The 27,091-nt window shown below is 47.9% G+C and overlaps 2 protein-coding genes across 5 annotated transcripts in view; both read right to left on the bottom strand.

The window, feature by feature from the left end:
- Positions 1 to 27,091, bottom strand: part of RFLNA (refilin A) — a 228,940-nt gene that overhangs the window by 187,738 nt on the left and 14,111 nt on the right. The gene's annotated exons all lie outside the window — the stretch shown is intronic.
- Positions 8,419 to 27,091, bottom strand: part of ZNF664 (zinc finger protein 664) — a 32,790-nt gene continuing 14,117 nt past the window's right edge. For 2 of the 4 annotated variants that reach the window (XM_067015139.1, XM_067015138.1), the window contains 2 exons: positions 10,525 to 10,586; positions 8,419 to 10,419 (listed from right to left, as the gene is read on the bottom strand). In XM_067015139.1, the coding sequence (XP_066871240.1) occupies positions 9,038 to 9,823 (786 nt within the window). In that variant the 5' untranslated portion in view covers positions 9,824 to 10,419; positions 10,525 to 10,586 and the 3' untranslated portion in view covers positions 8,419 to 9,037. Of the gene's footprint in view, positions 10,420 to 10,524; positions 10,587 to 19,407; positions 19,576 to 19,744; positions 20,107 to 27,091 lie in introns of those variants that run through there. The other 2 variants (XM_067015140.1, XM_067015141.1) reach the window with 2 other exon arrangements.

The raw sequence follows: 27,091 nt of genomic DNA, 5'->3' as shown, positions 1-27,091 counted from the left end.
TTTGTTTATTCACCCAGGGCAGAAATCTCCGTTGGGCTGGTCTCACCTGATACTGTCGATAACTCAATCTCTGCAGGTGCATGGTCTGGACGGCCCTTGGACCTGGTCAGGAGGGGCCCCTGCCCTGGGCCCCACGCTTCAGAGTGTCCCCCTCAGACCCTCTCGGGGGCCACGGGGATGTGCCCACCAGGAGCCTTGCCTCCACACCGTGCTCCAAATATCCACACCGCCACCCCCACTGGATGTTGCTTCCCACACAGCCCAGGCCTGCTCTCAGGGTCTACGTGAGCCTTTCTTCCTGTGCGCCCTGCTCCAAGCGAGCTGCTGCTAGAGATACCCCCAGCCCAAGGACCCACAAAGGGGCAGCTCTGGGGTGGAGGTAGGGGATGGACAGCACTTGGACCGTGGGCTGGGGTGTCCACCCTCCTGGACCACCACGGCCAGCGTGGAACTCTAAGGCTGAGCGGGCTTTCAGTAGGAGAAGAGGATGTATTTTAGTGAACACTTCGTTAGCTTGATTTCTAACTTTTAAAGGAGCAGACACGTGGGGTGTGGGTCCCCATTTGTCCTCTTGCTCCAGGCACCAAACAAATTAGGGGCTGCATTAGCCAGGGCTCTCCAGAGAAATAGAACCAACAGAATAGAGAGAGATGTATAGAAAGAGACTTTTTACAGGGATAGGCTCAGGGGATTAGGAAGGCTGCAAAGTCCCGTGATCTGCCATCTGCAGGCTGGACACCCAGGAGAGCTGGTTCCAGTCTGACTCCACAGGCCCCAGAACCAGGAGCACTGGAGCTTCACTTGCCGGGTATCTCTGTACTCTGCCCAATGCCACTGCCACCACTATCGCCTCCAGGCACAGCCAGGGGCACCAGACCCTGCACTGGCTCAGCTCTGATGGGCAGTGCCATCCTTTTCTGCAAGATCCAAACACCACCGGGGGCCGCTGCCCCTTCGACACGGTGGGCACCCGCTCTGTGCCAGGCACTGAGCTGAGGCCTGGGCCATCCTATGAGGGACAGACTCTCAGTCATCCGTTCTGCTTTACATATGAGGAGACTGAGGCTTGGAGGTGAATAAACTTGTTTGAGGTCACACTTAGACGCGGTGGAGGGACCCTGAATCCAGGGAGCCAAACCTCTGTGGTGTTTGGGTACCACGGCCCTCCGGCCCCACCGATTCTCCTCACTTATGTAGCTCTGAGCCCAGCACAGAGGGTATTTTGTTGCTAAGTGGCTAGATCCAGGAGAGCCCTAGAGCGTGAACAGTTACCAGTTGAGCATCGACAGGGCAAGCCTCGTATCTGCCTCTTAGGATTTCCGCCTCATCCCCCTTTGAAGAATCCCAAAACACTAAGAGAATCCCGGAAAACCCAGACCACCCCCCAAGAGCTGTACCCCAGCGGGCTCTGCAGCCTACGGCTCTCGCTGCATCCCATCACCTCAGGGCAGCGCCGGGACGAGAGGTGACCTTGGCGTAGATGGTTGGCCCCAAGTCGGTCCAGTTCCATGTGTCTACCCTGGGGAAAGCGGTCCACGTGGCCCGGGGTGGCCCTGGCCTTGGTTCCTGAGCCCCACACAGACTTTTCCCAAGGTGCAGGTGCCCGGAAGCCCTGGATCTGATTGTTCTTGTGAACCCAGGCCCTTCTTCCCTCTCCCCGCTCCCTGGGGAGCACGTCACCAGGGCGTGCAAGCTCTCTTTACCAGCACAGCCTCCCTGCTCCCTGTGCAGCCCAAAGGGCTCCCCAGCCACCCCACTGAGGGTCTCCTGCACTCCCCCCGACACCCCTTCCGAGTGCTAGAGCCCCTTCTCATCCTTCCCCCTCCAGCAGGCGTGCCAGGCTTGGCAAATGAAAACAATACACGGCACTCGGTTAGATGCGAACTCCAGATTAACAATGAATAAACGATGAATAGGTTTTAGCATCAGTGGGTCAAATATCTGAAATTCAAATGTGACGGGGCATTCTGCACTTTACCAGGCAACCGTACCTAAGGGTGACTCCCCAGGACCCAGGGGCCCCACCCCCTCTGCTGCCCCAGCTGCCTGGGGACCTAACGGTGCTACATGTTGTGTGTTATCCTATTTTTCAAAATGACTCAGCGCAATGATAGGTGAGAGGAAAAGAACATACAACGGTCTTGATAAAGATCAAGCGTGTAAGTTCAAAGGCTTGCTTTACTTTTAGTATTTCTTATCTAATAGATGAATTTAAGTCTATGAAAATTTTTACTCATTTTGGTCTCATCCAAGATGTGTTCCATGATATACCATCGCTGCCATTCATCTCTCAACAGTTTCACTGGTCTTGATTTCCTCTTTAGCTGTCAACTTGAGGGAAAGGGGATGTTTTGCTTGTTCTTTTTTTAAATCTCCAAGTGGATAGGATTTTTGTCTCTTTCTCAGCAACTTTGATGTGTATGATGTTATAGTCAGAGAATGTGGCCTGTGGGATTTATGCATTTTGGAATCTGGTGAGATTTTCTTTCTGGCACGAAACATGGTTAGTTTTTAATGAATGCTCCAAGAGGGTTTGTTGGCACAGAGTTCACAGACAGCTGACAGTTCAAGTTTGTTAACAGTGCTGGTTGATTTTTCTTTGTCTAGTTGATTTGCAGATTTCTGAGACAGGAGGATTAACATATTCCCTGTGGTTGGGAATTAATTTCTCATTGTACCTCTAAAAACATAAACTGTATCTTTCAGAGCTATGTTTTTAGCCGAATAAATGTATACAACCATTTACCTTGGCAAATTATCCCTCTGATAAACTGATGCTTTCTACCTTGCATTCTATTTTCACTGGCAAGGCTGCCACCACTGGCTTTCTTCCTGTTAGCATCTTCCTGGTATGTTTTTCCATTCCCTTATTTTCAACCTCTCCTGTCACCTCTGTATTATAGGTGGTCTCTTGTAATCAGCGTGTACACATATTTGTGGTGAAGTTTATCATTCAACTTGAAAATGTCCGTAAACAGCAGAATTTAACCCATTCACGTTTACTACGATGAAAGCTATGTTTACATTCACTCCTGCTATCTTATTTTATACTTCTTTTTATTTCTTTTCCTGATGTTTACTGGATCGAGTGAGCTGTCTTTGCATGCAATACGTAGAGAATTCATTCCTCTCCAAACATGACCTGCTGTCAACAGTGACACTGTGTGGCCTCCTGGTCATCAGCGGAAATCTCCAGCTCCTTCCCCACAGGACATCAGAGGCAGGACTTACCCTCTGGACTAAGTCCCTGTAGGTCTTGAGTTTATCTCAGAAAAGGGAGAAGTGGGGGGTGGGGGGCATGCAGGGGCATTGGAACGCCAGGGTAAAAAGGATATTTGGGGGACAGACAGGATGAAGGCTCAAGGTGACTGATTTAACCATTAATAAGGAGTTATCTCCTGAATTTTGTATGCCAAGCAAGTGAAGTGGGACACAGAAATTAAACACAGAAGGACACGACACCAAGTGATGTCAATAGGTTTATTTGAGAATCTAAACACAACCCACACAGGCACTGGGGACCTTGCTCCAGTTTTACAGCGAGAATTGCCTTCCCCGCAACCGAGAGCCAGACTCAGTTGTGGCTCCAGCGCTTGCCATGCGTGGAGCCGACTCTTCCCACTTCGAGCCAGTCCCTCTCAAGGACCCAGCTGTTCTCACCCACACAAACTCTCTCACAGGACTTTTCTCTTGAGCATATTACATTACACTGTAACACGGCTTTGCACCGAGCCCAGCGTAACAGCACATATGCACACGCAGCTTTCACGTTACGCCAACAGCCTCTTCTTTCTTCACAACACAGCCCAAGGTTACTTTTTTTCCATTCATTACACCACTGCTCTCTGTTTGTCCCAGTGACCCACCACTGTTCTGACCTCTTAGATGCCCCTTTGCCCAAGGTCCCCGCACAATGAATAATCGTGTGGCTCAATCAGTGTTCTTTATCCATTAGGGTCCCAAAGTAAATAGGAAAGCCCGCCTTCCTAGAAAAATGTCTATACCCACAGACACACAAAACCCTGCATACACTTTAAGAAGGTTCTGGACCTCTCTGAAACCCATCTACAGATGCTAGGTTTAAAAGCTCTCCAAACATGGCACTCCTACCATAATCCATGATGCAGAGAGGATCTGGGCCAGGGCCAGCTGTACGAGGGAGGAGGGGGAGTCTCAGAGGTGGCATCGAGGGAGCAGAACTGGCAGGGCACACACACAAAACAGGCTGTAAAACGTATAAATTCACCTGAAAATCAGTAAGAGCAGCTTACATATGCTATTATTTTACTTTAAAAATGTATTTTATTTGCATATACCTACACCTGGACGATAAAAGAACTTTGGTTTAACCGTCACCTTCCACCGAGACCTCCGCTGACACGTTTAACACAAGGCCCTGGAATCTCTGGAATTGCTCGTGTGCCTCTTAATATTTTAAAATATAAATATAACATGAGGATGATTTTTTTTTAAATGTTTTCATGTCCTTCTGACCTCAGAATTACTCTGCTTTATGCACACCAGGAGTGGGAACCAAGGGGTAACACACGGAGGCCTCCCTGCCCGTAGGGTTTGGGGGACTCTGGCCTGTGGGAGCCGGAAGCTCTCCCAGAATTTCTGCGCGGCCCTCGGGGCGTACGTCTCTCGGGGCCTCCCTCTCCGGGCCCCAGCGTCTCTCAAAGTGCTTTACTTACACGTTCTGCCCCCTTCAGTTTGGACACAGCACCTGGCCCTTCCACCAGTTTCCGTAAGAAAGCCACTCAGACCAAGCATCCCAAGCCTTTTGGGAGGGATTCTGTGGTCATAAGGGTTCATACAGGAAAGTGTGCAACCTGACACCATTCTACTCAGCTGGGTCTCTCTCTTCGACTCCCTTTCCAAGTCTACTCTGTATTTTCTTGTCTCAGACTATCCCAGGAGACTGCAGTTCTTCGCTTTCTCACCACGTGGAACAATTCAGCCCTCTCCAGGTCCCACCCCAAACTGAAATGTCCAACCCCCCCACGGGGCTCAGCAGAACCAAAGAACTCCAAATAACACGATTCATCTTCCTTAATAGGCACCTGGGATGAATAGTAATTTTTCTGTTGCATTACTAAAGGCTAGGCACTTCATACGTGTTTACTTAGTCTTCTCAAATATCCCACAAGTTAGGTATTTTCAAAACCATCTTACAGACGAGAAACCTGAGATTCAGAGAAGTGAAGAAACTGAGTAAGGTCACAGAGTGAGTGCTGTATCACCTTCACGTTTCCTATCCCTCTTTATCTCAATCCATGTACCAACTCGGCAGTGCTACTTATATTTGCCTCCTGCCCTGTAATGGTATCAACCTCTTTCTCATCTCTTCCTCGGGGTTTGATTTTACCATTGAGTACTATTTCCATCTGCTGATACTCGCTTTCACCTATTATTTTCAAATTCCTGAGGAAAACAGCAGGTTGCACAGAAAGACTCACTTAATAATTTTAAATCTGGGGGCGGGGGGAGCGGATAACTGAACCAAGAGGTGGAAGGCCCCTTGGAAGGCATCGTGTCCAAGACTCAGGCAACACCAAAGACACACCCACAGCTTCCTCCAGATCGCCCGCGTCTGGCCTGGGCACCCACCTTCTCTAGAGCAGACCACTGCAGGCTATTGGGCTGACTTCTTGAAAGAGTTCTTCCTTAAGGTAAGAGACCGTAAAGATACAATCTGCCATTTACTCGGGCTCCCCATAGAAACTGTGAAGTCAGCCCTGGCTTTTCTCTCTCACACCCTAACTCCTAGCAGGCACGGGAGTGACCCAGTGGGAGAGCTTGAGCCACGTGTGACCCACGTGGGGTCTCTGCCCCACCCCACTCACATCGAAAGGGCCGTCTGGATGGCTTCCGCTTCAACCATGGAAGCGGAGCCTAGACTCGCCCCGAGAGGCAGGTGGACGCCAGACCCACTGTCAGAGACCGGTGCGCAGGGTCTGGGCCACCACTGCTTAGCTGTGAAGTGTCAGGCCTTAGCATGGGTGGGAGACAGCCATCAGGGACCAGAGCACAGCTTGCAAAGTGAAAGAAAGGCCTATGGGCACCATGCAGGTAATACAAATGACCAAAATGGGTGACACAGGGAACATGAATTCGTTGCCAACCTTTAAAAATCATTAAATTTTATGTAAAAATATGGATTGTTGGTTTTTCCTTAAAAGAGCAGATGATGCAGGACCCTTAAGCCTATATCCCACATGGAAACAAACAGCTACCACTGAGCAGGCGCTGTCCTCTCAGGAGGGCAGGCTTTCTCCAGTTTGCCAGACCTCACGACTCCTTTGTCAATTGCTTGACCCCTGGGCCAGAGGGTCCTCGCAACTTGGTTTGCTGGAGCAGTCCCAGTTTAGGCCTATTGTCCTTGTTTAAGTATTAACAGCATTGCCCCCTCACTGCATTATATGGTCACCTAGACATAATGCACAAGCCGCCACCACCACCACCACCCCCCACACACACACGCTGACCACTGAATTTACACAACCACATGTCAAGCACAGAACCCTGTTATAAAGTGATTTTATTAAATTGATTTGGACATACTGTAGGTCAAATAATATTTTCCGAAGATAACAATTATGGACTTTAAAGCTCGACATAAAATTAGTAGCTTCAAAAGTGTTAGTCATATCCCCCAGCAACAGCATGATAAAATAATTCAACTATGTAGAAATATAGAACTCTAGGACTAGCTGGAAACTCGGAAATCATTTAGCCTAATGTCCTCATTTTGTAAGTGAGAAAACTAGACTCAAAGATTAAGCGATTTGCCCAAGCTCACATACCTAACAGTAATACAGCTAGAAATCAAACCAATTTTTCCTAAACCTAAAATTCTACCAATGATATTTCAACTGGCTCTCTATCAACTAAAAGTCTAGGCTTTTCCCTAATGCTCCACACTACTGTGACATGGAAGTGTGTTAAGACACTACAGTAAATCGTAGTCGAGGAATTCAGGCCTGGAAGGGGCTTTATCAAATAACTAAGCCAGCCCTCTCTTTGCGAAAATGAGGAAACATGAGAAGCAACTTCCCAAGGGCTTGTTAACAGAGATGTCTGGATCAAAATTCAGATGGTAACAAATTTACCCACAAATCCCACCTCCAGTTTCATGGCTCACCCAGTAAGTTATGTGCTCCTTTTAAATCTCCTTTATGCATTGAGGTTTTAGTTATACAAAAAACCCTTCCAGTCAAACAGAAGAAATTAACTCAAATATGAAGAGAAAATCAAGTTTCGTTTCAGTTATTTCGATGTTTCGGGTAGCTCATTTCCCAACCTCTCAGACAGTGGACAGAGACCGCTAACCTGATCACCCATTTCAGAGCTTTCAAACAGCCTCAATTTCCCCAAAGACTTTCCTGAGCGAACGGACTACATGTGGGAAATCCACGACAATAGGAATGAGAAGGGAAACAAAGTTAAAAATTAGTTGTTTTTTGTTGTCATTGGGGACTTTTGGTCTTCTAAACATTCCTTGAGTTCCTCCACATGAGTTTTTAATACCAATCTAGCCAGAAAAAAAAAAAAAAAAAAAAAAAAAGGAAAAAAAAAAAGGCCTATAAATGTCAGGATACTGAGCAACTCAGTATCTCTCCCCCTCCCCGCTGCTCGCTACCCTCACCGCCGGCCGCCACCTCCTGCTCTGGAAGCTCCCCGGCGGGACCGTGACCCCCCTGCAGCCGCCCCTGTGCCGCCCCTGGAAAGGCCTCCCTGCCCGCTACCTACCGCTGCCCCCCACCCCACCCCCACTGCTCTAAATCATCACCCTAGGTTATTTTCTCCGTATCACTTAATCACTACCTCAAACTACATTATTTATTTGTTTACTTGCTTATCATCTGTCTCCTCCACCAGATGTCAACGCCGCGAGAGTAGGGCCCTTGTCTGTCTTACTCAGTGGTATTCCCGGTACCTGGCACAGTGCCTGGCACATAGGAGGTGTTCAATAAATACTTGTTGAATGAACGAAGAAAGTTCATGCCTACAAAGGAACTGACATGTGATCCTCAATAAAAAGGTATCGAGGACTCCTACACATTACTGCCCCCAAACCACAGAATCAGAGACTATTATTAGTGAGGCCTCCTACCATCCGCTTCTCCTATGGTCTCCCCAAGCTAGTAAGGGGCTCCCCTTGTTACCAAAGGAGCCTGAGAGGGCAATTCTGGATGGAGAAAAGTTCTAACTTTGCTTGCTTCTTCCTCCCTATTTACATTCAGCTATTTCCAAAAAAATTCAAGTTAAAAATATGTGATGTAGCCACTAGAAAATTAAGTCTGACTAACATAGAGACACAGTGATTAGCAGAATTCACAAAATTAAAGAAAAGTTCAAGGGCATGTATGTCTGCCAATGATTTCGCCAACAGACAAAGTAAATGGAAATTAGGAATCACCTAAAATCTAAAATGAAATTTAATGCCATCTAGGAAGGGGTGGATATTTATGGGTATTTTGGGGATATACAGGTAAAGTGAGTTCAGAAGTAACAGGATTTACGGACAGATACGTAGAGGCTGAATCGAGTGGTAACCTCAGAAATACCAACCACCAGCTTCGTGGGAGCCGGCCGTTTTTCAAACGCATTCACCAGTATGCTTGGATCAAGAGAAGGAAGGTCATGAGCTCCCGAAATGGGGGAGTATCTGGGGTTACTTTTAGGTAAAGCACAGACAGAGGTGACTCGGGAGGCTGGGCAAGGGTCATGGTTTCCTGTGTAGTGTTTCAACTACAGAGGCATCACGCCAGAACCCCAGGAGACGGACACCCACGACTGGGACCTCACAGCCTGTCCTGGGCAAACACGTGGAGGGATTCCAGATTCAAAGCCAAGCTGTGGAACACACTTGGCATGAATCCAGAACACCAACCTCGCACGTGCCTCTCGGAAAACAATGTTCTGCTGGGGCTTTTGCTGTAAAAATTTCTTGGGTCAATGTAGGTATTTACAGGGTTTTCCTTCCTAGTGGCACTTACGGGTTTTAAGATGTTTTATCTCTTAGCAAATCACTTTATATAACTGATATTTTGAGATGGTTTCTCTCCTTTGTGTGCACCCTCTGGTGGATGCAGAGGCTGGTGCTCTGACTGAAGGCCTTCCCACACTCATCACATTTGAAAGGTTTCTCCCCCGTGTGCACTCTCTGATGGATGCAGAGGCTCGAGCTCTGGCTGAAGGCCTTCCCACACCCACAGCATCTATAGGGCTTCTCCCCGGTGTGCACTCTCTGATGGATGCAGAGGCTCGAGCTCTGGCTGAAGGCCTTCCCACACTCATAGCATTTATAGGGCTTCTCTCCTGTGTGGACTCTCTGATGCATGCAGAGGCTAGAAGTGTGCCTGAAGGCCTTCCCGCACTCTTCACATTTAAAGGGCTTCTCTCCGGTGTGGACTCTCTGATGCATGCAGAGGTTTGAACTATTGCTAAAGCCCCTTCCACACTCACTACAGACATAGGGTTTCTCACCTGTGTGAACTCTCATGTGAATCTGAAGATGCGAGCTCCAGTTGAAGGCTTTGCCGCACTCGTAGCATTTATAGGGCTTCTCGACCGTGTGGATTTTCTTGTGTCTATTGAGCTTTGTCGTGGTGCTAAAGTCCTTCCCGCAATCATCACATTTATACGCCTTCTCTCCCGTGTGGTCTCTCCAATGGATATGGAGCTCTGACAGATGAAAGAAACCCTTGTCGCACTTGTCACACTTATGGGGCTTCTCAGCAGTGTGAACTTTCTGATGCATAAAAAGATCTGCTCTCTCAGAGAAGAACTCCCTACACATGGGGCACTTGTAGATCATGTTTCCTATTTGGTATCGTGATTTAGCGGAGAAGATGTCCTCACAACTACCACAGTTACAGGGCTGCTATTTCACAGAGCCTCTCACTCGGCCATTTTGGCGTTCATCTCAGGCTGGCTCGGGTCGGGAGGCTTAAGGCCGGCCTGAGCTTCTCCCTGCCTGTCTTTCTATGGAAGGTCTCTCCCTGCATAGTGCTCCTCACTCGGTATTATTATTGATTAGAAAGTGACATTTACTTCCACGTGAACTCTGTAACTCGTTAACACAGAACTTTCTTTGAGATCCTGAGCTGCCAACATTCCAAGGGGCTCCCAAGGTAGAAACCTTTGCGTTTTTAAGCCCCTGGAATCTTCCTCTTGCAGAATAATCTCGTACGTCTCACTTGCAGGAAAAGGCCTGCACAGCGTCCCCTGTAGCCAAGGGTGCGATACTGCGTGCTGGTCTCGGTCACCAGGAGCCTCCCCTTGCAGAGTCACAGTGACATCCTGCCTCCTGCACATCAGACAGGAGCCTCCCAGGAAGCCAGCGCCTTGGGTCCAGGTGTGTCAGTCCTTCCTGGTGAGGATTCCCTACGCAGGTGTCACTCCGGCAGTCACCTGTAACAGAAACATAAATACTTACACTGAAAATGCCTTTCTTGTCCAGAAAGTTGCTATGGATTCCATAATTAATTTTATAAACGTGACAGCAGTACCACAGACCTTTTTCGATCTTGAGGAGGGAGCTCTTGTCTTCCAGAGACGTGTCTCTTGGATTTGCAGGTCTGAAGAAGAGAATGTGTAGATATCATGCTCCTGCTCATAGCCCAAGTACATAATCCAACTACAAGCACTTACTGTGATTATCTGAGCACCACCAAGGGAACGCTACTGAAAGAGAAAGAAACCCTCAGAAGGCCTACGTGTGAGTATGAGAAGCAGCTGCCCTGCATGAAGGCACAGGAAGGAAAACGCGCTCCACGTGGAACTTCAGAAGGGAAAAGGCTGCTTCTGGAGCCGAAACATAATATTGAGTCACCTCCCAATCCACAGAAAGAATAAATATATGACAGCATCGAATGTCATTCCCTTGCTTAACTGTCCTCCATGGTTTCCTGATGTACTGAAAATCCAAACCCTTAACCTAAAATCCAAGGTCCCGCATGACCTGGCCCCCAAGCTCCCCGACCTCTCGCGTGGCTTGGTGTGTCAGCCGCCTCTCCCCGACGTAAAGAAGGCCCCTGGCTGAGGCTCTCTTTTAACCTCTTATTTGACTCCTTCCAAGCGCAGAGCACTTGTAATTATCTTACTGTTCTGTGTCCCGTACAAGATAATTAATGTGCCGGGAGGGAGGAGCTCTGCACGTTGCTCGCTGTTACATTCTGGCAAAGCAGAGGTGGGGAGGTGTTTCAGTTAGTACTTGCTGAACGCATCCACAGAGTACTCTATGACACCTCCTCTCTCCCGCAGACATGGCCTGCTTTCTTCTGGTACAGCAGATAAAGGTACATTTCCCAGTGCCTTATTACCAGGCTTTCGATAACCAACATGGGACAAAATATATACCAAACAGGAGAGGAAACAGAAGAAAATTCCAAAATATTCACCCTGAAATTTTCTGAGGTTTAGGATGCCTTAGCCACCCTTTCATGTCCTTTCCTTTATACTCAGTAAGTGATACTTCAATTAATTAATGAAATTAACAGATCTGAAAATAACACTCCCCATAATATGTTTTATACAAGATAGGGTACATGAGAGATTGAGGCACTTTCTTCAACATTAAAATTGCACAATAAATTGCACTGTTTCTAGATGGAAGTGTTAGAATAATGAAATTCAACTAGATAACCAAAATTTCAGCAAAAAAATATAGTCAATGTCTGAAAAATCATATATGCATCTATCCTCTGACCCAGTAATCACACTTCCAGAGCTCTATCCCAAGATATACTGCAAAATAGGAAGGACTGATGGCCCAGTTTATTGAGGCAGTACTTGTCACAGCAAAATTGCCAGTAGCCCAAGGCCCGTCCACTGGGGAGGGGCTGAATCAACTATGGGACTCCATCCAGTGAACTACTGCTTAGCCAGTTAAGAAGGGGAGTGGGGAAGAGCATGATGTACTGGTGTGAGTGAACCCAGATAACACTGTTCAGTAAAAACAAAAACAAAAACAACAAGGCACAGAATAATAGCTCAAACATGCTATCTTTTGTGCAAAAAAGGAGGGGAATATGAATTATTTAAATATTTCTTTACAGGATGTATAAAAGTAAACATGGAGAAGGAGAATACAAAATGAATTTTTTTATTAAAGTATAGTTAATTACAATGTTCTATTAGTTTCAGGTGTACAGCAAGTGATTCTGTTATACATATATATATATTCCTTTCCAGATTATTTTCCATCATAGGTTATTGCAAGATATTGTGTATAGTTCCCTGCGCTATACAGTAGGTCCTTGTTCACCTATCTTATATATAGTCGTGTGTATACGTTAATCCCCAACTCCTAATTTATCTCCCCACCCCCATTATCCCCTTTGGTAACCAGAAGTTTGTTTTCTATGCCTGTGAGTCTATTTCTGTTTAATACAAAATGAATTTAAATGGGAAGAAGGAGAACAGGATGAAGTAAAATTTCTCTGAATGTAACTTGCGATGTAGTTTTGACTTTGGAGACATATGAATGTTTATATATTCAAAAAATACAATTAAATAAAAAAGAAAAGCAATCCCTAAATTTTGAAAACAAAATGAAAATGAACCTTAATTTTCAAGCTGGTGACATATCCACAAATTACTTCTAAGTACAGCAGACTCGTCATACATACTCAGAGGGATGTTCTGTTGAGAAATAAAGCTGCAAAGAAGTCAAACTTCTTGCAATAGTTTAACTTAGTTATAATAACGGTAGTGTTTTTATAAAGTAGGATAATGCAAATAAGTCATTACAGTAATGTTGTTAGGAACCAAGATTCAAAGTGAAACGAATGAGATACAAATATAAAATCAAAGGTAAGGAAAAAAATCCTATAACGTAAAATTTGACTTAGAAACATCAGTTTGAACTCATGGCCTTTTTTTTTTTTTTAAAGCTGTCCCTCAAAAAGGCCTGGAAGCAATGACAACCGACAACAATGGTCCCTTTCCTTATAGACCTTTTTCACCATATGGCACAGGGATCCTTGCAGAACACCTGGTCTCAAGGGCAAGAGCAGCACTTTATAAAGTGAGCCTGGGATACCTTGTCATGCCAGAATGTAACAGAGTCGTGGCAAAGGAACACAGATGCCAATTTATGAAGAGACTCCTGCTGGCCCAAAATGAGACAACTAAGCATCAGAAGGAATAATGAATGCAATCCACTGAAACACACTAAATATACAAAACCCCCGAGTTCACAAGGACGACAAGGGTTGGGGAAGAGCGGAAAAAGAAAGAGAGGGACCGACAGAGGCAGAGAGACAGACTCAAGGCACTAGACTAAACTGAAAGTTATAGGACACCAACTTTTACCTTTTTTGACCCTTGGCAATTAAAAGGAAAGAATGAAAAATCCTTCGTCTATGAACTATCTATCTTTCAAGACGATGCAACAATCCAGCCAGTAAACATGCAACCCTAATGAAATGCCTGATCCAGACCACGGTAAGAAAGGGGTGAAAACATCAGATGAAAGGCTGATCAAGAACTTTTTACATTTTGAGGATCTGGCTGTCAACCCCCGAACCCACCAATCCATGATGTCAGCGTAACTCCAAGGGGCAACAGGAAACACACAGCGTCACCTGAAACATTCCTGCCCAACACGCCTCCAGGACTCATTTTTATTTGAAGGAACTAGGAGGGCTAGAGGAACTACCAGGATACAAGCAGAAAAATATCAAAATGTGAGGCAGTCCACAGGACAGCTACCCATTTCTGCAACAAGTAAATGGCATGGTAAAAGGTGGGGGGAGGGCTGCTCTAGATTACAAAGACTTGAGATAGAACAACCGTAACAGCCAAATGTAACTTGAAGACCTACCTTCTCCGGCATCTGATTCAAAGAAGCCAGCTGCTAAAACGGGACAACTGGGGAAACACCATTAGGGACTAGGTATCACATCACACAAGGAACACTGCTCACGGTATCGGTGTGATAATGCCTTTGCAGTTGTGTAAACAAATGTCTGCATTTTTTGAGATTTATACTGAAGTTTGTAAGAATGAAAGGACATGATGTCTGAGATGTGTCTTAAAATGCTTTGGCCAAAATAAAAACGACAGACAAAGCAAATGAGGGAGGACTGTTGTAACTGTTGCTTCTAGGTGATGGATAAATGATGAATAAGCTCATCTATCTTCCTTTGTGTATGTCTGTAATTTTTTATGATAACAAAACGGGTTAGTGTTGGGAAAACATTCTTTTCCTGCTCCTCTTGCAATGACAAAGTGACCCCAGAACCCGGCCCACCGCACAGAGGTGCAGCTGGACTCAACAGATGCAATCCTCCCGCGGCTGTGACTCCCCAGCCAATCCTGAGTGCGTGAGAACGTGCGCATTGCGGATGTCCCTGGAGAGCAGAGGGACGCGGCGCAGTGCTGCACGCCGCTCCTCCTTCCCTCCTGAGCTCGTTAACCGAGACGCCATGTGGTTCTCCGGATGCCCTCCCTCAGAAATGAAGCAGTGAGGGTCAAGGCATCCATCCGGACTGGCCTCAGGAGAGGCTGACTCTGCTCAGAAGGGTGGAAACGCCAAGCTCAGCGATGTGAAACTCCTACGGTCGTCGTGCATGAACTCCCGCCGCCAGAGCCTCTGGACGAGGAGTCAGGCACTGCCCTTCCTTCCAGGTAACATGCCTGGACACACATGTAAGTCTCACCGCATGAGGGCAAGCTACACTCTGCAGGAAAAAGCTCAAGCAAAAGAACCTCCAGCACATCTGCCATGTGAACAACCAAAACCCAAAAGAAGGACAAACCACCACCAAGGATCCTCATTGTAGCCTCTCCTAAAATAGCACCTGCCTCACTGCTTCCGTACATACAAAGGAGACTGTAAACACAGCGAGCAGGTAGATGCCACAGAATTCTACAGATCCCAAGGGCACCATGTCCCCAAGATTCTCTCACTCAAGATGATGTCTCCTATCCAACGTCCCGTAAGAGCTTTCAAGGGGTCAGCCCACTGTTTGACTGTGAGGCCACCTGGGAGACCTGAGGAGGAAGGAACCTTGTACTGCGGTCACCTGGCACTGCCACGGGCGATGTCCCATCTCTCCACGAGACCTCAGGGGCACCCTCAGCAGTACAAGCCTTCAATTTATATTTGAGGAGAACGTCTCAAACAGGAAGGTTAGAGTCTGGCTGAGAAGTGACAGGAAGAAAGCTTCAAGGAGCCCATCAGCCTCAAGTCCCCACCTTCCATGAAAAGAGCCCTCTTCTCTCCCTGTAGTTTGTTCATTAGCAGCTTTGCCTCATCTAAACCTTGTGACACCAAACAATACCTGAATTTTTACCCATCTCCTGGCACAGTTAAAAGTGAGGGGGCTTCCCTGGTGGCGCAGTGGTTGAGAGTCCGCCTGCCGATGCAGGGGACACGGGTTCGTGCCCCGGTCCGGGAGGATCCCACGTGCCGCGGAGAGGCTGGGCCCGTGAGCCGTGGCCGCTGCGCCTGCGCGTCCGGAGCCTGTGCTCCGCAATGGGAGAGGCCACAACAGTGAGAGGCCCGCGTACCGCAAAAAAAAAAAAAAAAAAAAAAGTGAGGGATCAGCTAATAAACAATTGTGGCTGATATGCGAGGAAATAAAAAAAATGAGTCCTAAATACAAAGAAACTATGTCCTGAGAGAATAAAAGCTCTGGGCCCTGGCATTGGAAAGGGTCATCTGGAAACGGAGACGCAGGATTAATGGGCCGGGAGAACGGAGCTGTTGCCCTTTGAGGGCTGATCAGGCCAAGAGCTCTATATTCTAGATGCAGATTCAACCACCACTGTGCCCAGGAGGTAACACTACTACTAGTGCACTGTGGTCTGAGGCACCGCATCTGCTGCAGTAGCCTTGAATTTCCTTGCAGGCAGATATGCCTGCAGGGAGAGGAGCCCACTCTGGTCAAACCTGCAGGGGGCAAAGGTCAAGAGGCAAGTACAGAGTGGGGACGCTGATTTTCTCTCCGAATTTCGGCCTGAATCTGTTGCAGAACTTGAAGATAACGGTCCCTCCACCCTGGGAGGAAGCTCACGACACTGTGCTGGGGAGGAAGATTCTGAATGTAGATTTTGAAATAGGATAATTTAAACTACTTCTGTATACACCTTTCACATATTACTCTCTTTTACACAGCTGTCCCCAAAATATGATTCTGCATAGGAAAAATGGGTGAACTAGTTTTTCACAGATTTGTTGTTAAAATGATCCGATGCTTACAAAATGGAAGGACGCAGGCTGCACAGGGCAGGTGTTGAAGAACAAACAGAAGAGCGGATGAGCAGGACACTGAGAGTCCTTGTCCCACGGGGCCCTGGTGCTGGGCCGACGGGAGGCGTCAGTGTGGCTGCCCTCAGAGGGAAACCAACCACCCAACACAGAGGCACAGGTCGGGAAGTGGCGACCAGCAGATGCTCCAGAAGGCTGACTCGGATCTGGATCACACTCAGTACAGCCTGGATGTGGAATCAAGACGAGCCACCCTGACCCAGCAGGAGAGGAATCCAGTCACACTCGTCAAGGAGTCGGCAGCCAGAAGCCTCGCCCTCAGACTGCACATGCGCACCAGGCCGGCTGCTGTGCTGTGCTGTGCTGCAGGCCCTTCTACAGTATTATGGTTCCTATAAAGCATTGGATACAAATAACCCCACCCTAGAGCAGCAGACTCTTTAATACATCAGTTAAATCTATGTCAAAAGAGATCAAACTAACTTCCTATCTAGAACCAGATCTGCCAGAACATGTGGTTTATAGTTCTGTCACTCGAAGGGATAAGGGCACACTTTCTGGGAAAGATAAAAATGAAACAGAATAGGAAAGAAGACATTCCTATGCCTCCAGCCTCAACCAAAAACCCCACCACCACCTGCAGTGGGCTGCACTGGCCATGTGACTCATCTCCCCCACTTGCAGAGCAGGCATTGTGTCGTGGGGCCTGGAGAAGATTCTCACAGATAACCCAAGTGCCGTCGCCCAGCTGGTGATGCCTCGACTAGTCACTGTGAAATATAAAGACTCCAAATCAACTTCCAGGTCTCTTAATTACTGGGATGTGTTTTACAGGAAGAACCCGGTGTTCCCAGTTACCCTAAGACATGTTGGTTCATGCCATGTTGTTTACTGTTTGACTCATAAATGATACTCAAGAGAATCCAGCTCACCCAGAAGCAGGCCTAGAAGAAGGTCGTCATTGATGCAACAGTCCTGGAAATTGAACTCAGACGCAGGATCAGCACATGCATGCATGCAGGCAAACGTTCCACAAACATTTAGCACCCAGCATTTGTCAGGCAGCAGGCTACACTCTGGAAGATCCTATGAAGAACAACACAGCCATGGCTTCTGCATTCGTGTGGTTCACAGTCTAGGAGGGGAAGGAGACAGGCCCAGCATCGTGCAAGAGGTGCTGTGGCCGACCAGGCCCCAGGGACACAGCTGCACGAAGGGGGGCATCCTAAGTAGTCTTTCGTGACAAGGAAGACTTCTAGTAAACTCTACTTTTGACTGAAACCGAAAGGACGAACCAAGTTAACCACGAAGGGGAGGACAGAGGGTCTTGGCCGAGAGAAGGGCAAGTGTCCAGAGGCAACCAGGACGACCGAGCCTAGGAACACACGTTCAGCATGTGGAAGGCAAATGGGGGCTCTGCCCCTCTCTTACCTCTACCAGATTATGACGTGAAAGGACACTTCCTTAGAATAAAACTCTAAGGTTCACCATCAAAGGGGAGTGGGCAACAGTGGAAAAGAATGTTCCGTCTGGAAATGAGAGGGGAGGCCTTCTAACTGATTTGTAGCTTCTGCAGTGGCCACCTCAGCCGTAGGAACCCCCCTCAGAGCGTGGCCCGTGAGGGAGTGTGGCTCATTCCCACGGGACCAAGACACAGCGTGCCTGCACATCACAGTGTGGAACGGGGTGGAGAGCATACAAAACTCCACTCACCCGTCCCTGCCACTTCCCCTTCCACAGCAACTGTGACTCCACATCTCCTGAAATCATCATAAACCCTGCCAAAGGATCACCTGCTACAGCAGTCGGAAGGCTACATGCCCAACGGGCCAAGAATGTGAAGAAGCTCCAGCCTCACTCAGAAGTCCTGATCGCTAGAAAACATTCCAAAAAGAAAGAAGATTCCACTCTTCCTCTATACACGTCAAATGCTATGAAGACCTACCGTCAACCCGACAGCATGATCCTGAGAGCGTGAGTCTCTGTGCAGCGCCAGTCCCGTGTCGCCAGCTGCCCCCACTCCTTCCAACGCGCAGCCCACTAAAAGCCGCCTCTCACCCCGAGAAGTAGCACTTTCTGCCAACCTTTGCTATCCTGCAAAACACACGCACTTTCCAGCTCTTCCACCAACAGTGTGACTTTAAGCAAGTCACTTAAGCCTAAGACTCAATTACCTCAAAAGTAAAAGAGAAATGATAGTCGTATCTATCTCAAGGGGCTGTTAGGAAAATGAAATGAGACAATGCACAAGCCTAGGCCCCATAAACTCTCCCCCTGTCCTTCCCTCAACTCGTTGAGCATCAGGAAGGCACGCTGTTTACTGGAGGGTGGCTTCAGGAACCTACAGTGCTCGGCCGTCAACCTGTCACCTCCCAGCGTCCACACCCTTTCCTGACTGCACGCTCACTTCCTGTTCGGGATCACCTCTCCCTGTCTACGCGGCACTGACGGGCCAATAAATCAGGGGGCTCTATCCTCCCACAGTGAAAACCGAGTCCCCAGACCTTCCTTCCCCTCCTGAGTTGGGGAAAATGCTAATAAATACTGGCTACAGAATGACAAAGAAATTCTTTCCCCTAAAAATTCCTCTTTTATCCAATTTCCTAGCTCAGAGTAAGCTGGGTTTGCCGTGGTATCCATCTCTTCCTTCTCCTCTGTCCCTGCTACGCACAGAAATGTTAAAGTATGCTCTAAAATACGTCCTTCACATTCTGTTTTCCTCACTCACTCCAGGTTCAAGGCCTCTCCTACAACACACTAAGCCAAGAGCCTGACAAACGGCCTGGTTCACCTTAAAGCCATGCTCCAGCAAGGTGCGAGAAGTCAGATGCCTTCTGGGGTCCGGTAGGGAATATAACCGTGTGCTCTTGTCCGGCTTAAGACATCAGGGGCTAGGGGGCCCCTCCCACATACTCCCCTTAAAAGCATTCATTCCTACAAATAAAACGTCAGCAGGCTGAAATCAGACCACCAGCCACAAGTTGAGTCTCTTGCAAAAAACCCAACTTGTGAGCACGGGATACTGAACTACTGTCCAACCTCGGGAAGCTCAGTTCTTTCCAGTTACTGTCGTAGACCAGCAGTCCTCAAAAACCAACACTTGGGGGTTCCAAAAACGTCATGAAACAAGATCAAAATGATTTTCAAAATAACAGTAAGATGTAGTTTGCTTTTTTCCCCACCTTGCTGACATTTGCACGGAGGGTGCAGAAGTACCGGCTGGTAAAACTGCCAACTCCTCAGGCTCCTCACACAGAACCCTACGGCAGAGGCACCAGGTGATACTGGTAGTCAAAGTATTCTTCACCTCCAGGGGCTCACAGCAAGCAAAAGTTTCACTTAAGAATATCCTTGAAGAAGCAATAAAAAAATAATTTTACTAAATCTAGACCCTTTTATTATATTTATTACATTTATGTTAAACATGTTATGTTCATTACTCATTACACTGATATGAAATACATACAAATATATTTTTAATGTATATTTATCATATTCTCGATTAAAATGGAAGCATACCAGGTCGCACAGCCAAGTGCGAGGGGTGCCTACAGGAAAAGCACTTGTATAAATGTGACTGTCTGAGCTGCAAGCTGAACCGCCTCTTCTTTTCGACAGAACACCACTTCTCCTTGAGCGACTACAAGCTTGCTATGCAGCCCTGGGTGCCGGGCAGGCGTCTCAGACAACAGGAAACTGACGGTATTTATTGCCAACTGTCAAATCCGAGCTTCCAAGTGAAAACTGGGATTCTGGAAAACTGTCACCATGAGCTCTCCAGCTTCCTGAGACTTGAAGACTTTTCTGATGAGACTGACGGCAACACTAACCATGAATTTTCTGATATTACAGGTAATGGAACATATGAACATTTTCAGGATCTGCAAAAAGTGAACCAAAGTTGCCCAAATGACCGATGTGGCAGGTGATAAATCATTGTGGTTTAGTAAAAGATCTATTCAAAGTACAACAGAGACCAGGGATTTTAACATAGCCCAGCACCAAAGGTTCACTGATAGGATTGGACTGCACATTGCAACTAACCCGTAGGAACCTACCACTTGTTAAGTTCTGGTATCGTGTCACAAATGAACTCACAATTACCTGAAAAGGCTATTGAAATCCCTTTTTCAATCCTCTTGTCTGTGAGGCTGGATGTCTTCATCTACTTCGGCTAAAACAACACACTGCCAGAGATGGAACACAGAAGCGGATGCAAATATTGCCACTCTTCCTACTAAACGTTTTCTTGTTTGAGAAAATAGCTATTTTTCATAGAAATATAATTCGTGTTAACGTGTAATGAGTTTGTCATTATTTCTTAATTTTTTTGTAAAATTTTCGTCTTCATTTGTATTGTAAGTATCAATGCCTATAACCTACAGAGACAGAAAGCTCTTTGAGGTCCTTAAATAACACTTCTTAAAGCGTAAAAGGATCCAAAGACCAAAAAGGGGTTGAGATTCCATCTCAAACCGACTTTTTCTTTAAAGCTGAAAGTATGTGAACAAACTGTAAGATGAACAGTTACTTATAGCTAGTAGTTTCCATCATCAGACATCATTATTCTGGTTATAAAAAAAACACCCTCCAAATCCCTCTACAATAACCCCAAAGTCAAGTTTTGTACATGAGAAGACTAAAAGATGAACACTACAAGAAATGACTCTTTACCCAGAGAGACGTTTTATAAAGGATTCAGAAATTATCCCATTAGGCAGAAGCCACTAATGTGTTCCTCTAAGACCTTGATTTCGGTTCCAAGGCCTTGTGATTTTTTTTTTTTTCGGTGCGCGGGCCTCTCACTGCCGCAGCCTCTCCCGTTGCGGAGCACAGGCTCTGGACACGCAGGCTCAGCGGCCACGGCTCACGGGCCCAGCCGCTCCGCGGCACGTGGGATCTTCCCGGACCGGGGCACGAACCCGCGTCCCCTGCATTGGCAGGCGGACTCTCAACCACTGCGCCACCAGGGAAGCACGCTTGTGATTCTTATTATCCTATATGGTTCCCCCTGGACATAATGGATGTCCCTGTTCATGGAGAGAGAACATGGAACGTGTCCCCAGCATGGCTAGGAACTCCTCCTCACAAACCATCAGAAGTCCCACAAATGAACTCACTCAGATATTAATCTGGCAGTGGTGTGCTAAGGAACCTCTGCTTGGCCCTTTTCTACAGGCCTTGGCAACAAAAACTAAACGGAAAGGCTGTTCAGGTCCCTGTGCCTGCATGCTGCAGAGGAACAGGGCTAAGAAGTTCAAGGCCACCACCCCTGTGTGCCGCAGGGACCTGGGCACACAACAGACGCAGCATCTACCTCGTTAATCTCACTACACCTTCAGAAAATTCCAGTCTAAACTACATATAACAGGGTATAGTTGACCTAGATACTCAAGCTCCATAGGCCCAGTCCACCTCATCTTTGCTCGGCTATCTGTCTCAGAATATCTTAATTATAGCAGTCACTTGTAGCGCATCGATTAGGGCTGTGAATGCCAAACCCACTCTATTTTGCTCCTACATCACCATCGGTCCTTGAACAGAAGATATTAACGGCCTGGAAGACACCCAGGCTGGCTGCCCAAAAGGCCCTTCCTAGTTCCCCCACTCTTCCCAATACCTCACTCCTCAAGCTACCAGGGCCGCTTTTCCTCATCACGGTCCCCCTGCACGTGCCCCGGGCCACCTCTGCGGTACCGGGTCACAGGGAAAACCACCTTGTGAGGTCCTAGACTTCTCACCTCGGTGGCTGGCTCCCCCCAACACTTTACGGCAGCCACCAAGGCCTCCAGCTAGTCCACTCCCCACACTTCATCTGCCCTCGCTGACAACCCCCTGCAAGGCCCAACTGCAGGGCCGCTTTCCTGGGGCGTGCTTCTCACTCGCAGAGGTGAGAACGCAGGCTTCCTCATCTCCCGGACTGACTTCAGGAACGGGAAGCTGGAGGCAGTCCAAGCTGAGGGGTGAGCCTCGCTCACAGCGGCTCAAGCACGCAGCTCTCTCCGGGGCCTCTATCTCCTGGGGCCAAATCCCTCTACACCAGAATGCCCAGCCTCAGAACACAGTCCAGGCTTCTGTCCACCTAAGGGCCAGTTCAGGTGCTCACGCGCTGCACCTACTCACTGGGGCACCACACGCTTCGGAAAACCACAGTGGCCTCAAAGCAGGCTCCTGAAACGGTCCATCAGTCACCGGGCCACTGGCTGCCATCCACACGGCATCTACTCAGTAACCTGCCCTGACCCCTATTCCAACACTGCCCGACCTGGCGCTCAAGCGGCACTTCCTGAATCCACTACTGATAATCGGCTGCCTCAGTAATTTATAGGGACAATTTCCCCAAGGGTATTGAGGGCCACTTTTTAGGTCAAAGGAGTTTCTGACTGAGCAGGAGTCTCCAACTCAACTTTAATGACAACAGTGGATTTTACGTCACTTTTGATGCCTTCCTCTCTGCTTCCCTGCCACCAGCGGGTGAGAAAAGACTCTAACCCAGTGCGACCCCTGTGCACTAGGAGAGCCCCTGACACTGGCTCCGTTAGCTGCTCGCCCTGGATCTCCCGGGGGGGGGGTGCCCTTATCCATAACCCGACCACGTTTCCTACTTGGGGCCCAAGGGTGTGGGCTCCTCTCTCCCCGCCCCCTACTCCTGCCCACACGTCCTGAGGTCTTACATGCTAAAAGTCCGAGGTTCTCTGACCTCGCGCCTAAAAAAGTTCTCAATGGCTAAGGATCTGGGCTCTGGGTTTTAATGATCCGTAGGGAAGAGAGCTGCTTTCCTCCTGTCCTTGGGACAATCGCTCTTCGTGTGACTTGGTTTAATGACTCCTAATGGAAAAAAAATAAAAGACAAAAGAAACAGCGCCAGAAATTTCTTTAACTAGAAATTATCTCAGAGACTCTGAAATTAGGTCTGGAGAAGGGCAACAAAAAGTATGGAGGGAGTGATGCCAAGTTTTCTTCTGAGTCTGAGAAGGAAGTCTGAGAAGGACAGCTGCCTGTGTGATAAAGGATGACATAGGTATATACTCCACAGCTTCCCTCCAGCCCAGTCCTCCCACAAAAATGACCTCTGGAATGACACAGCGGGGCGTGGGCCTGGCTCTGCCACTTGCTGCGTGACCCTGGCTGATCTAAGACTGATCTGTAAAAATACGGATAATCGTGTCTACAACCCCTTGCTGTGATAATTAAAGAAGACAGTAAGTGTGAAAGTACTTATCAGAGTGCCCACAGCTTGGCTGAAGCCAAATAAATGTGAGTTTCCTTATTTCCCTTATCTTGACTAGTGCATGACATACTCCTTCATTTGTCAAGAGGGTCACCTCACAGGCAGAGGCCTCCCAAGACCCGAAGACGTGTCTCCCAGTAATTACAGTTCCTCCTCTGCCCCAAGTCAAACGCCGCTTTCACACCTTCGTGTCTGTCTCCCGCACCTCCCACTTTTACCCAGCAGTTTTTCCTTCTTTTTTTTTTGCGGTACGCGGGCCTCTCACTGCTGTGGCCTCTCCCGTTGCGGAGCACAGGCTCCGGACGCGCAGGCTCAGCGGCCACGGCTCACGGGCCCAGCCGCTCCGCGGCACGTGGGATCCTCCCGGACCGGGGCACGAACCCGCGTCCCCTGCATCGGCAGGCGGATTCTCAACCACTGCGCCACCAGGGAAGCCCAGTTTTTCCCTCTTGACTCTCTATTCACAGGATTGTCTTAAAATCCATCTGACTGCAGTGACATTTCCTCACACTCTGGACTCCACCACTACCTGTTTCCTGCTCTTCGACACTACACAGGAACGCCCGAGGAATGGGACAGAATGTGATTTGCTTCGCTGATAGCCCCTCTGTGAGTACCACATATAAGGCCCAAGTTTACCTCATCTACCTAGTAAACGTGCAACGTCCATATACATCAGGAACCATGATAATTCGGTGGGTGGGACACTGGGCTTGCAGAAAGAAGTTCTAAGTTCGAATTCGTGACGTGACCCCGAACAGCCGCGCGGCCTCAGCTCCTCGCGCAGCAAGCAGATGGGCAGACTCCCTGCTAGCCACACAGATGCTCACTCTCGCCCTCCCCGTGGGGCTTAAGGGCCTGGCCTCCTTCTGTCCCCAGGAAGGAGGAGCAATGACAGGGAAGCAGGGGGGTATGGGTGGGGGGACGGAAAACAAAAGCTTCTCGGGACACAACAAGGATGCTTAGAGAGTCAATGCATGTAAGCGCCGCAGCCTGTGAGACACTGTACCCTTGCGGCATAACCTGCCTTTTCCCACCCCTTCCCTTTGGCTGATTCCATTGGCTTTGTCTTCCTCAGGGGACCAGCCTTTCACAACTGGGCCAGGGGATGCCCCCCGCTCCAAGGCCCGCAGGAGCCGGGCAGGGGCAGGGCCGGGACAGCAAGCCCAGCAGGCTCAGGTCAGAGGAGCTCTAATGTGCAGTGAGAATGACTCTCGTTTATCAGACTTGATTCCTCCTCGTACTGCTGGAGGAGTAAGACCTACAGGGACAAAATCCATGTTCGGGCCTCGAAGCAAAAGGACCAGAGACTAGAAAGCTCAAGCTACCCTCAGGGAGAAGCAAAGGAAATACCTGAAGGTCACACAGGGCCTGGCCAGCTAAAGGAAGGATACACACAGACTGGGCCCCTGAGGAGACCGCAACAGAAATGAAAAGTGGATTTTTAACAGACCTGTCCCCAGTGACACTGGGACTGGGAGTGTAACAGTAGTTGGCAGGTCAGAAAATTAGAGATTTGGGATTCTGGTTTTTTTAAGCATTTTTTTAAATTGTGGTTTTGTTAAAAATACATAATAAAATGGACCATCTTAGCCATTTTTCAGTGTAGAGTTCAGTAGTTTTAAGTATGTGATGTGCACACTATTGTGAAACCTCTCCAGAACTTCTTCATCTTGCAAAACTGAAGCTCTGTACCCACTGAACAACTCCCCCCTCCATTTTGCTTTGTTTCTATGAATCTGACTACTTTAAATATCTCAGATTCTGGCTATTTTTATACCTGGGTCACAACTTGTAACTTGTTCTGTTTGGCAAACCAAGGTAAGTATGTATGGGCGTGACAGATCTGTGGAGCAGGCTCACTCAGGAAGCACGAACTGCAAGAGCAGCTAACTTCCTGCAGCCATACAGAGATAACCATAATCCTACAACTGCGTAAGCTATGGCCATCAGAATTCAGGATTAGCATGGATAGAAATGCATCACCACCCCACTCTCAAAAAGAGCCAGGGAATGGTTGCAAAAAACAGTGCAGAACTTCAGCATTCAGGCTTTTGACTTGGTAGGACTAGCACCTGAGTGCTAGTGTCAGTGTCATTTTGGAAGCGTATGCTATTAAAGACTACTAACAAATCTGGCCAGTGGTCTCAGCGAACACTCCTCACGTCCAGGAACTCTAGGCAGAAATGTGCATAGGACTGAACCAGAAATACAAAACACACGAATACTTCATCATTAGCTGGGCCTGTGAATCCCATTCCTGATCAGCATTCCACAGTGGGGCTAGATCAGAGAGAGAACTCCTTTTCCCTCTGTTAGTGGTAACCTTGAGCTTGAGACCAAAATAATTATAGGCAGAACAGGAATTCATAAACTACTAGGGCTGTTATCTCAAGTCTTACTACTCATAATAAAGGAGGTTGGCTGAGGGGACCCAAGTCAACACCAGAGAGAATGGAGCCAGAAAGGGACAGAGAAGAGAGAAAGGTCATTTGCCACCATGCCCAGGTAGACTCGCCCAGGCTTCCAGACAGGGCCGTGGCCTGGAAGTCAATCCAGCACCCGGAGGAAGAGAGGAGAGCAGCCTCTCTTCCCCTGGGCTGGTCAGGAGCAGCCCCAGCCTTCCCTGGGGCTTGACCAGGGGCTTGACCCTGCCAAGCAGAGTCAAGAGAAAAGACAGAGAAAGTCAGAGAAAGACACCACACCTCCCCACAGGCTTAACCTTCTCACTATGCACAGTAACTACATCCACTACGACAGAGGCCACTGAAACGTCCTTTATCTCATCAAGTCAGTTCTCCTCATGCAGGAGGGACGTGAAGTCAGGGCAGGGAGAGGCCCAGAGCTGAGACCTCAACGTCTGGCAGTGAGGGGAAAAGATGAGAAGCCACATGCCCCAGGCCAACAACCAACAAGACAGGGTTCTCCTTCCTCTTGCTGCCCAGCTATGCATGGCAAGAATGTAAAGTTTTATCATGAATGTGAACCACAGCGATCCAGACTGCATGTTCAACTGGAGTATTTTGGATTTCAGCAATGACCAAATAAAGAGGAACAAATACCTGTCCTATGTAAAATATATGTTGTCTTCTTGAGTCAAGCTGAAGGGAAAAAAAATTATTAAAAAATGATCACAAATCCAAAGGCTCAAAAGAAAATGAAGGAAAAAAAATGCTTGTGCTGGAAACATGCTGCTCTCAGAATCATGTCTGCACAGAGACTGATGTAACAGAGTCCCCGGTAAGAAGACTTTCAGGAACTCATATTTAAGGAGAAAGCTGCTGTTCAGACTTTGGAAGAAAACACCAGAAACTTATGGAGTAACAAACTCAGCTTAAAAACAAGTTGTGATACCTCAGTGAAGACAGGACCAATGGGAAAGAAAACCAGGAGGGCATCAGTCTAAAAAGCAGGTTTCTGGTCCAGAAGGCCTTCAGGACAGCAAAGGAAAATGGAACAGGGAGAGTGAAGCTTTAATAACCAATGGCTTACATGAAATTAAGAAAATCAAACTCCAGAGGTACAAAGAGGAACTCCAGATGGGACAAAGATGCTTCTGCTGTCTTCAGAGTTAAGGAAAGTTGTCAAGGCCTAGAGACCTCAAAGCCAGAGAGAGGCAAGAGCTTAAGAAAAAT

This window comes from Kogia breviceps, chromosome 15 (genome assembly GCF_026419965.1).
Source record: "Kogia breviceps isolate mKogBre1 chromosome 15, mKogBre1 haplotype 1, whole genome shotgun sequence".
NCBI lineage: Eukaryota > Metazoa > Chordata > Mammalia > Artiodactyla > Physeteridae > Kogia > Kogia breviceps.
The sequence above is the reverse complement of the archived record's forward strand: the minus strand, read 5'-3'. Positions and strand labels throughout refer to the sequence as shown.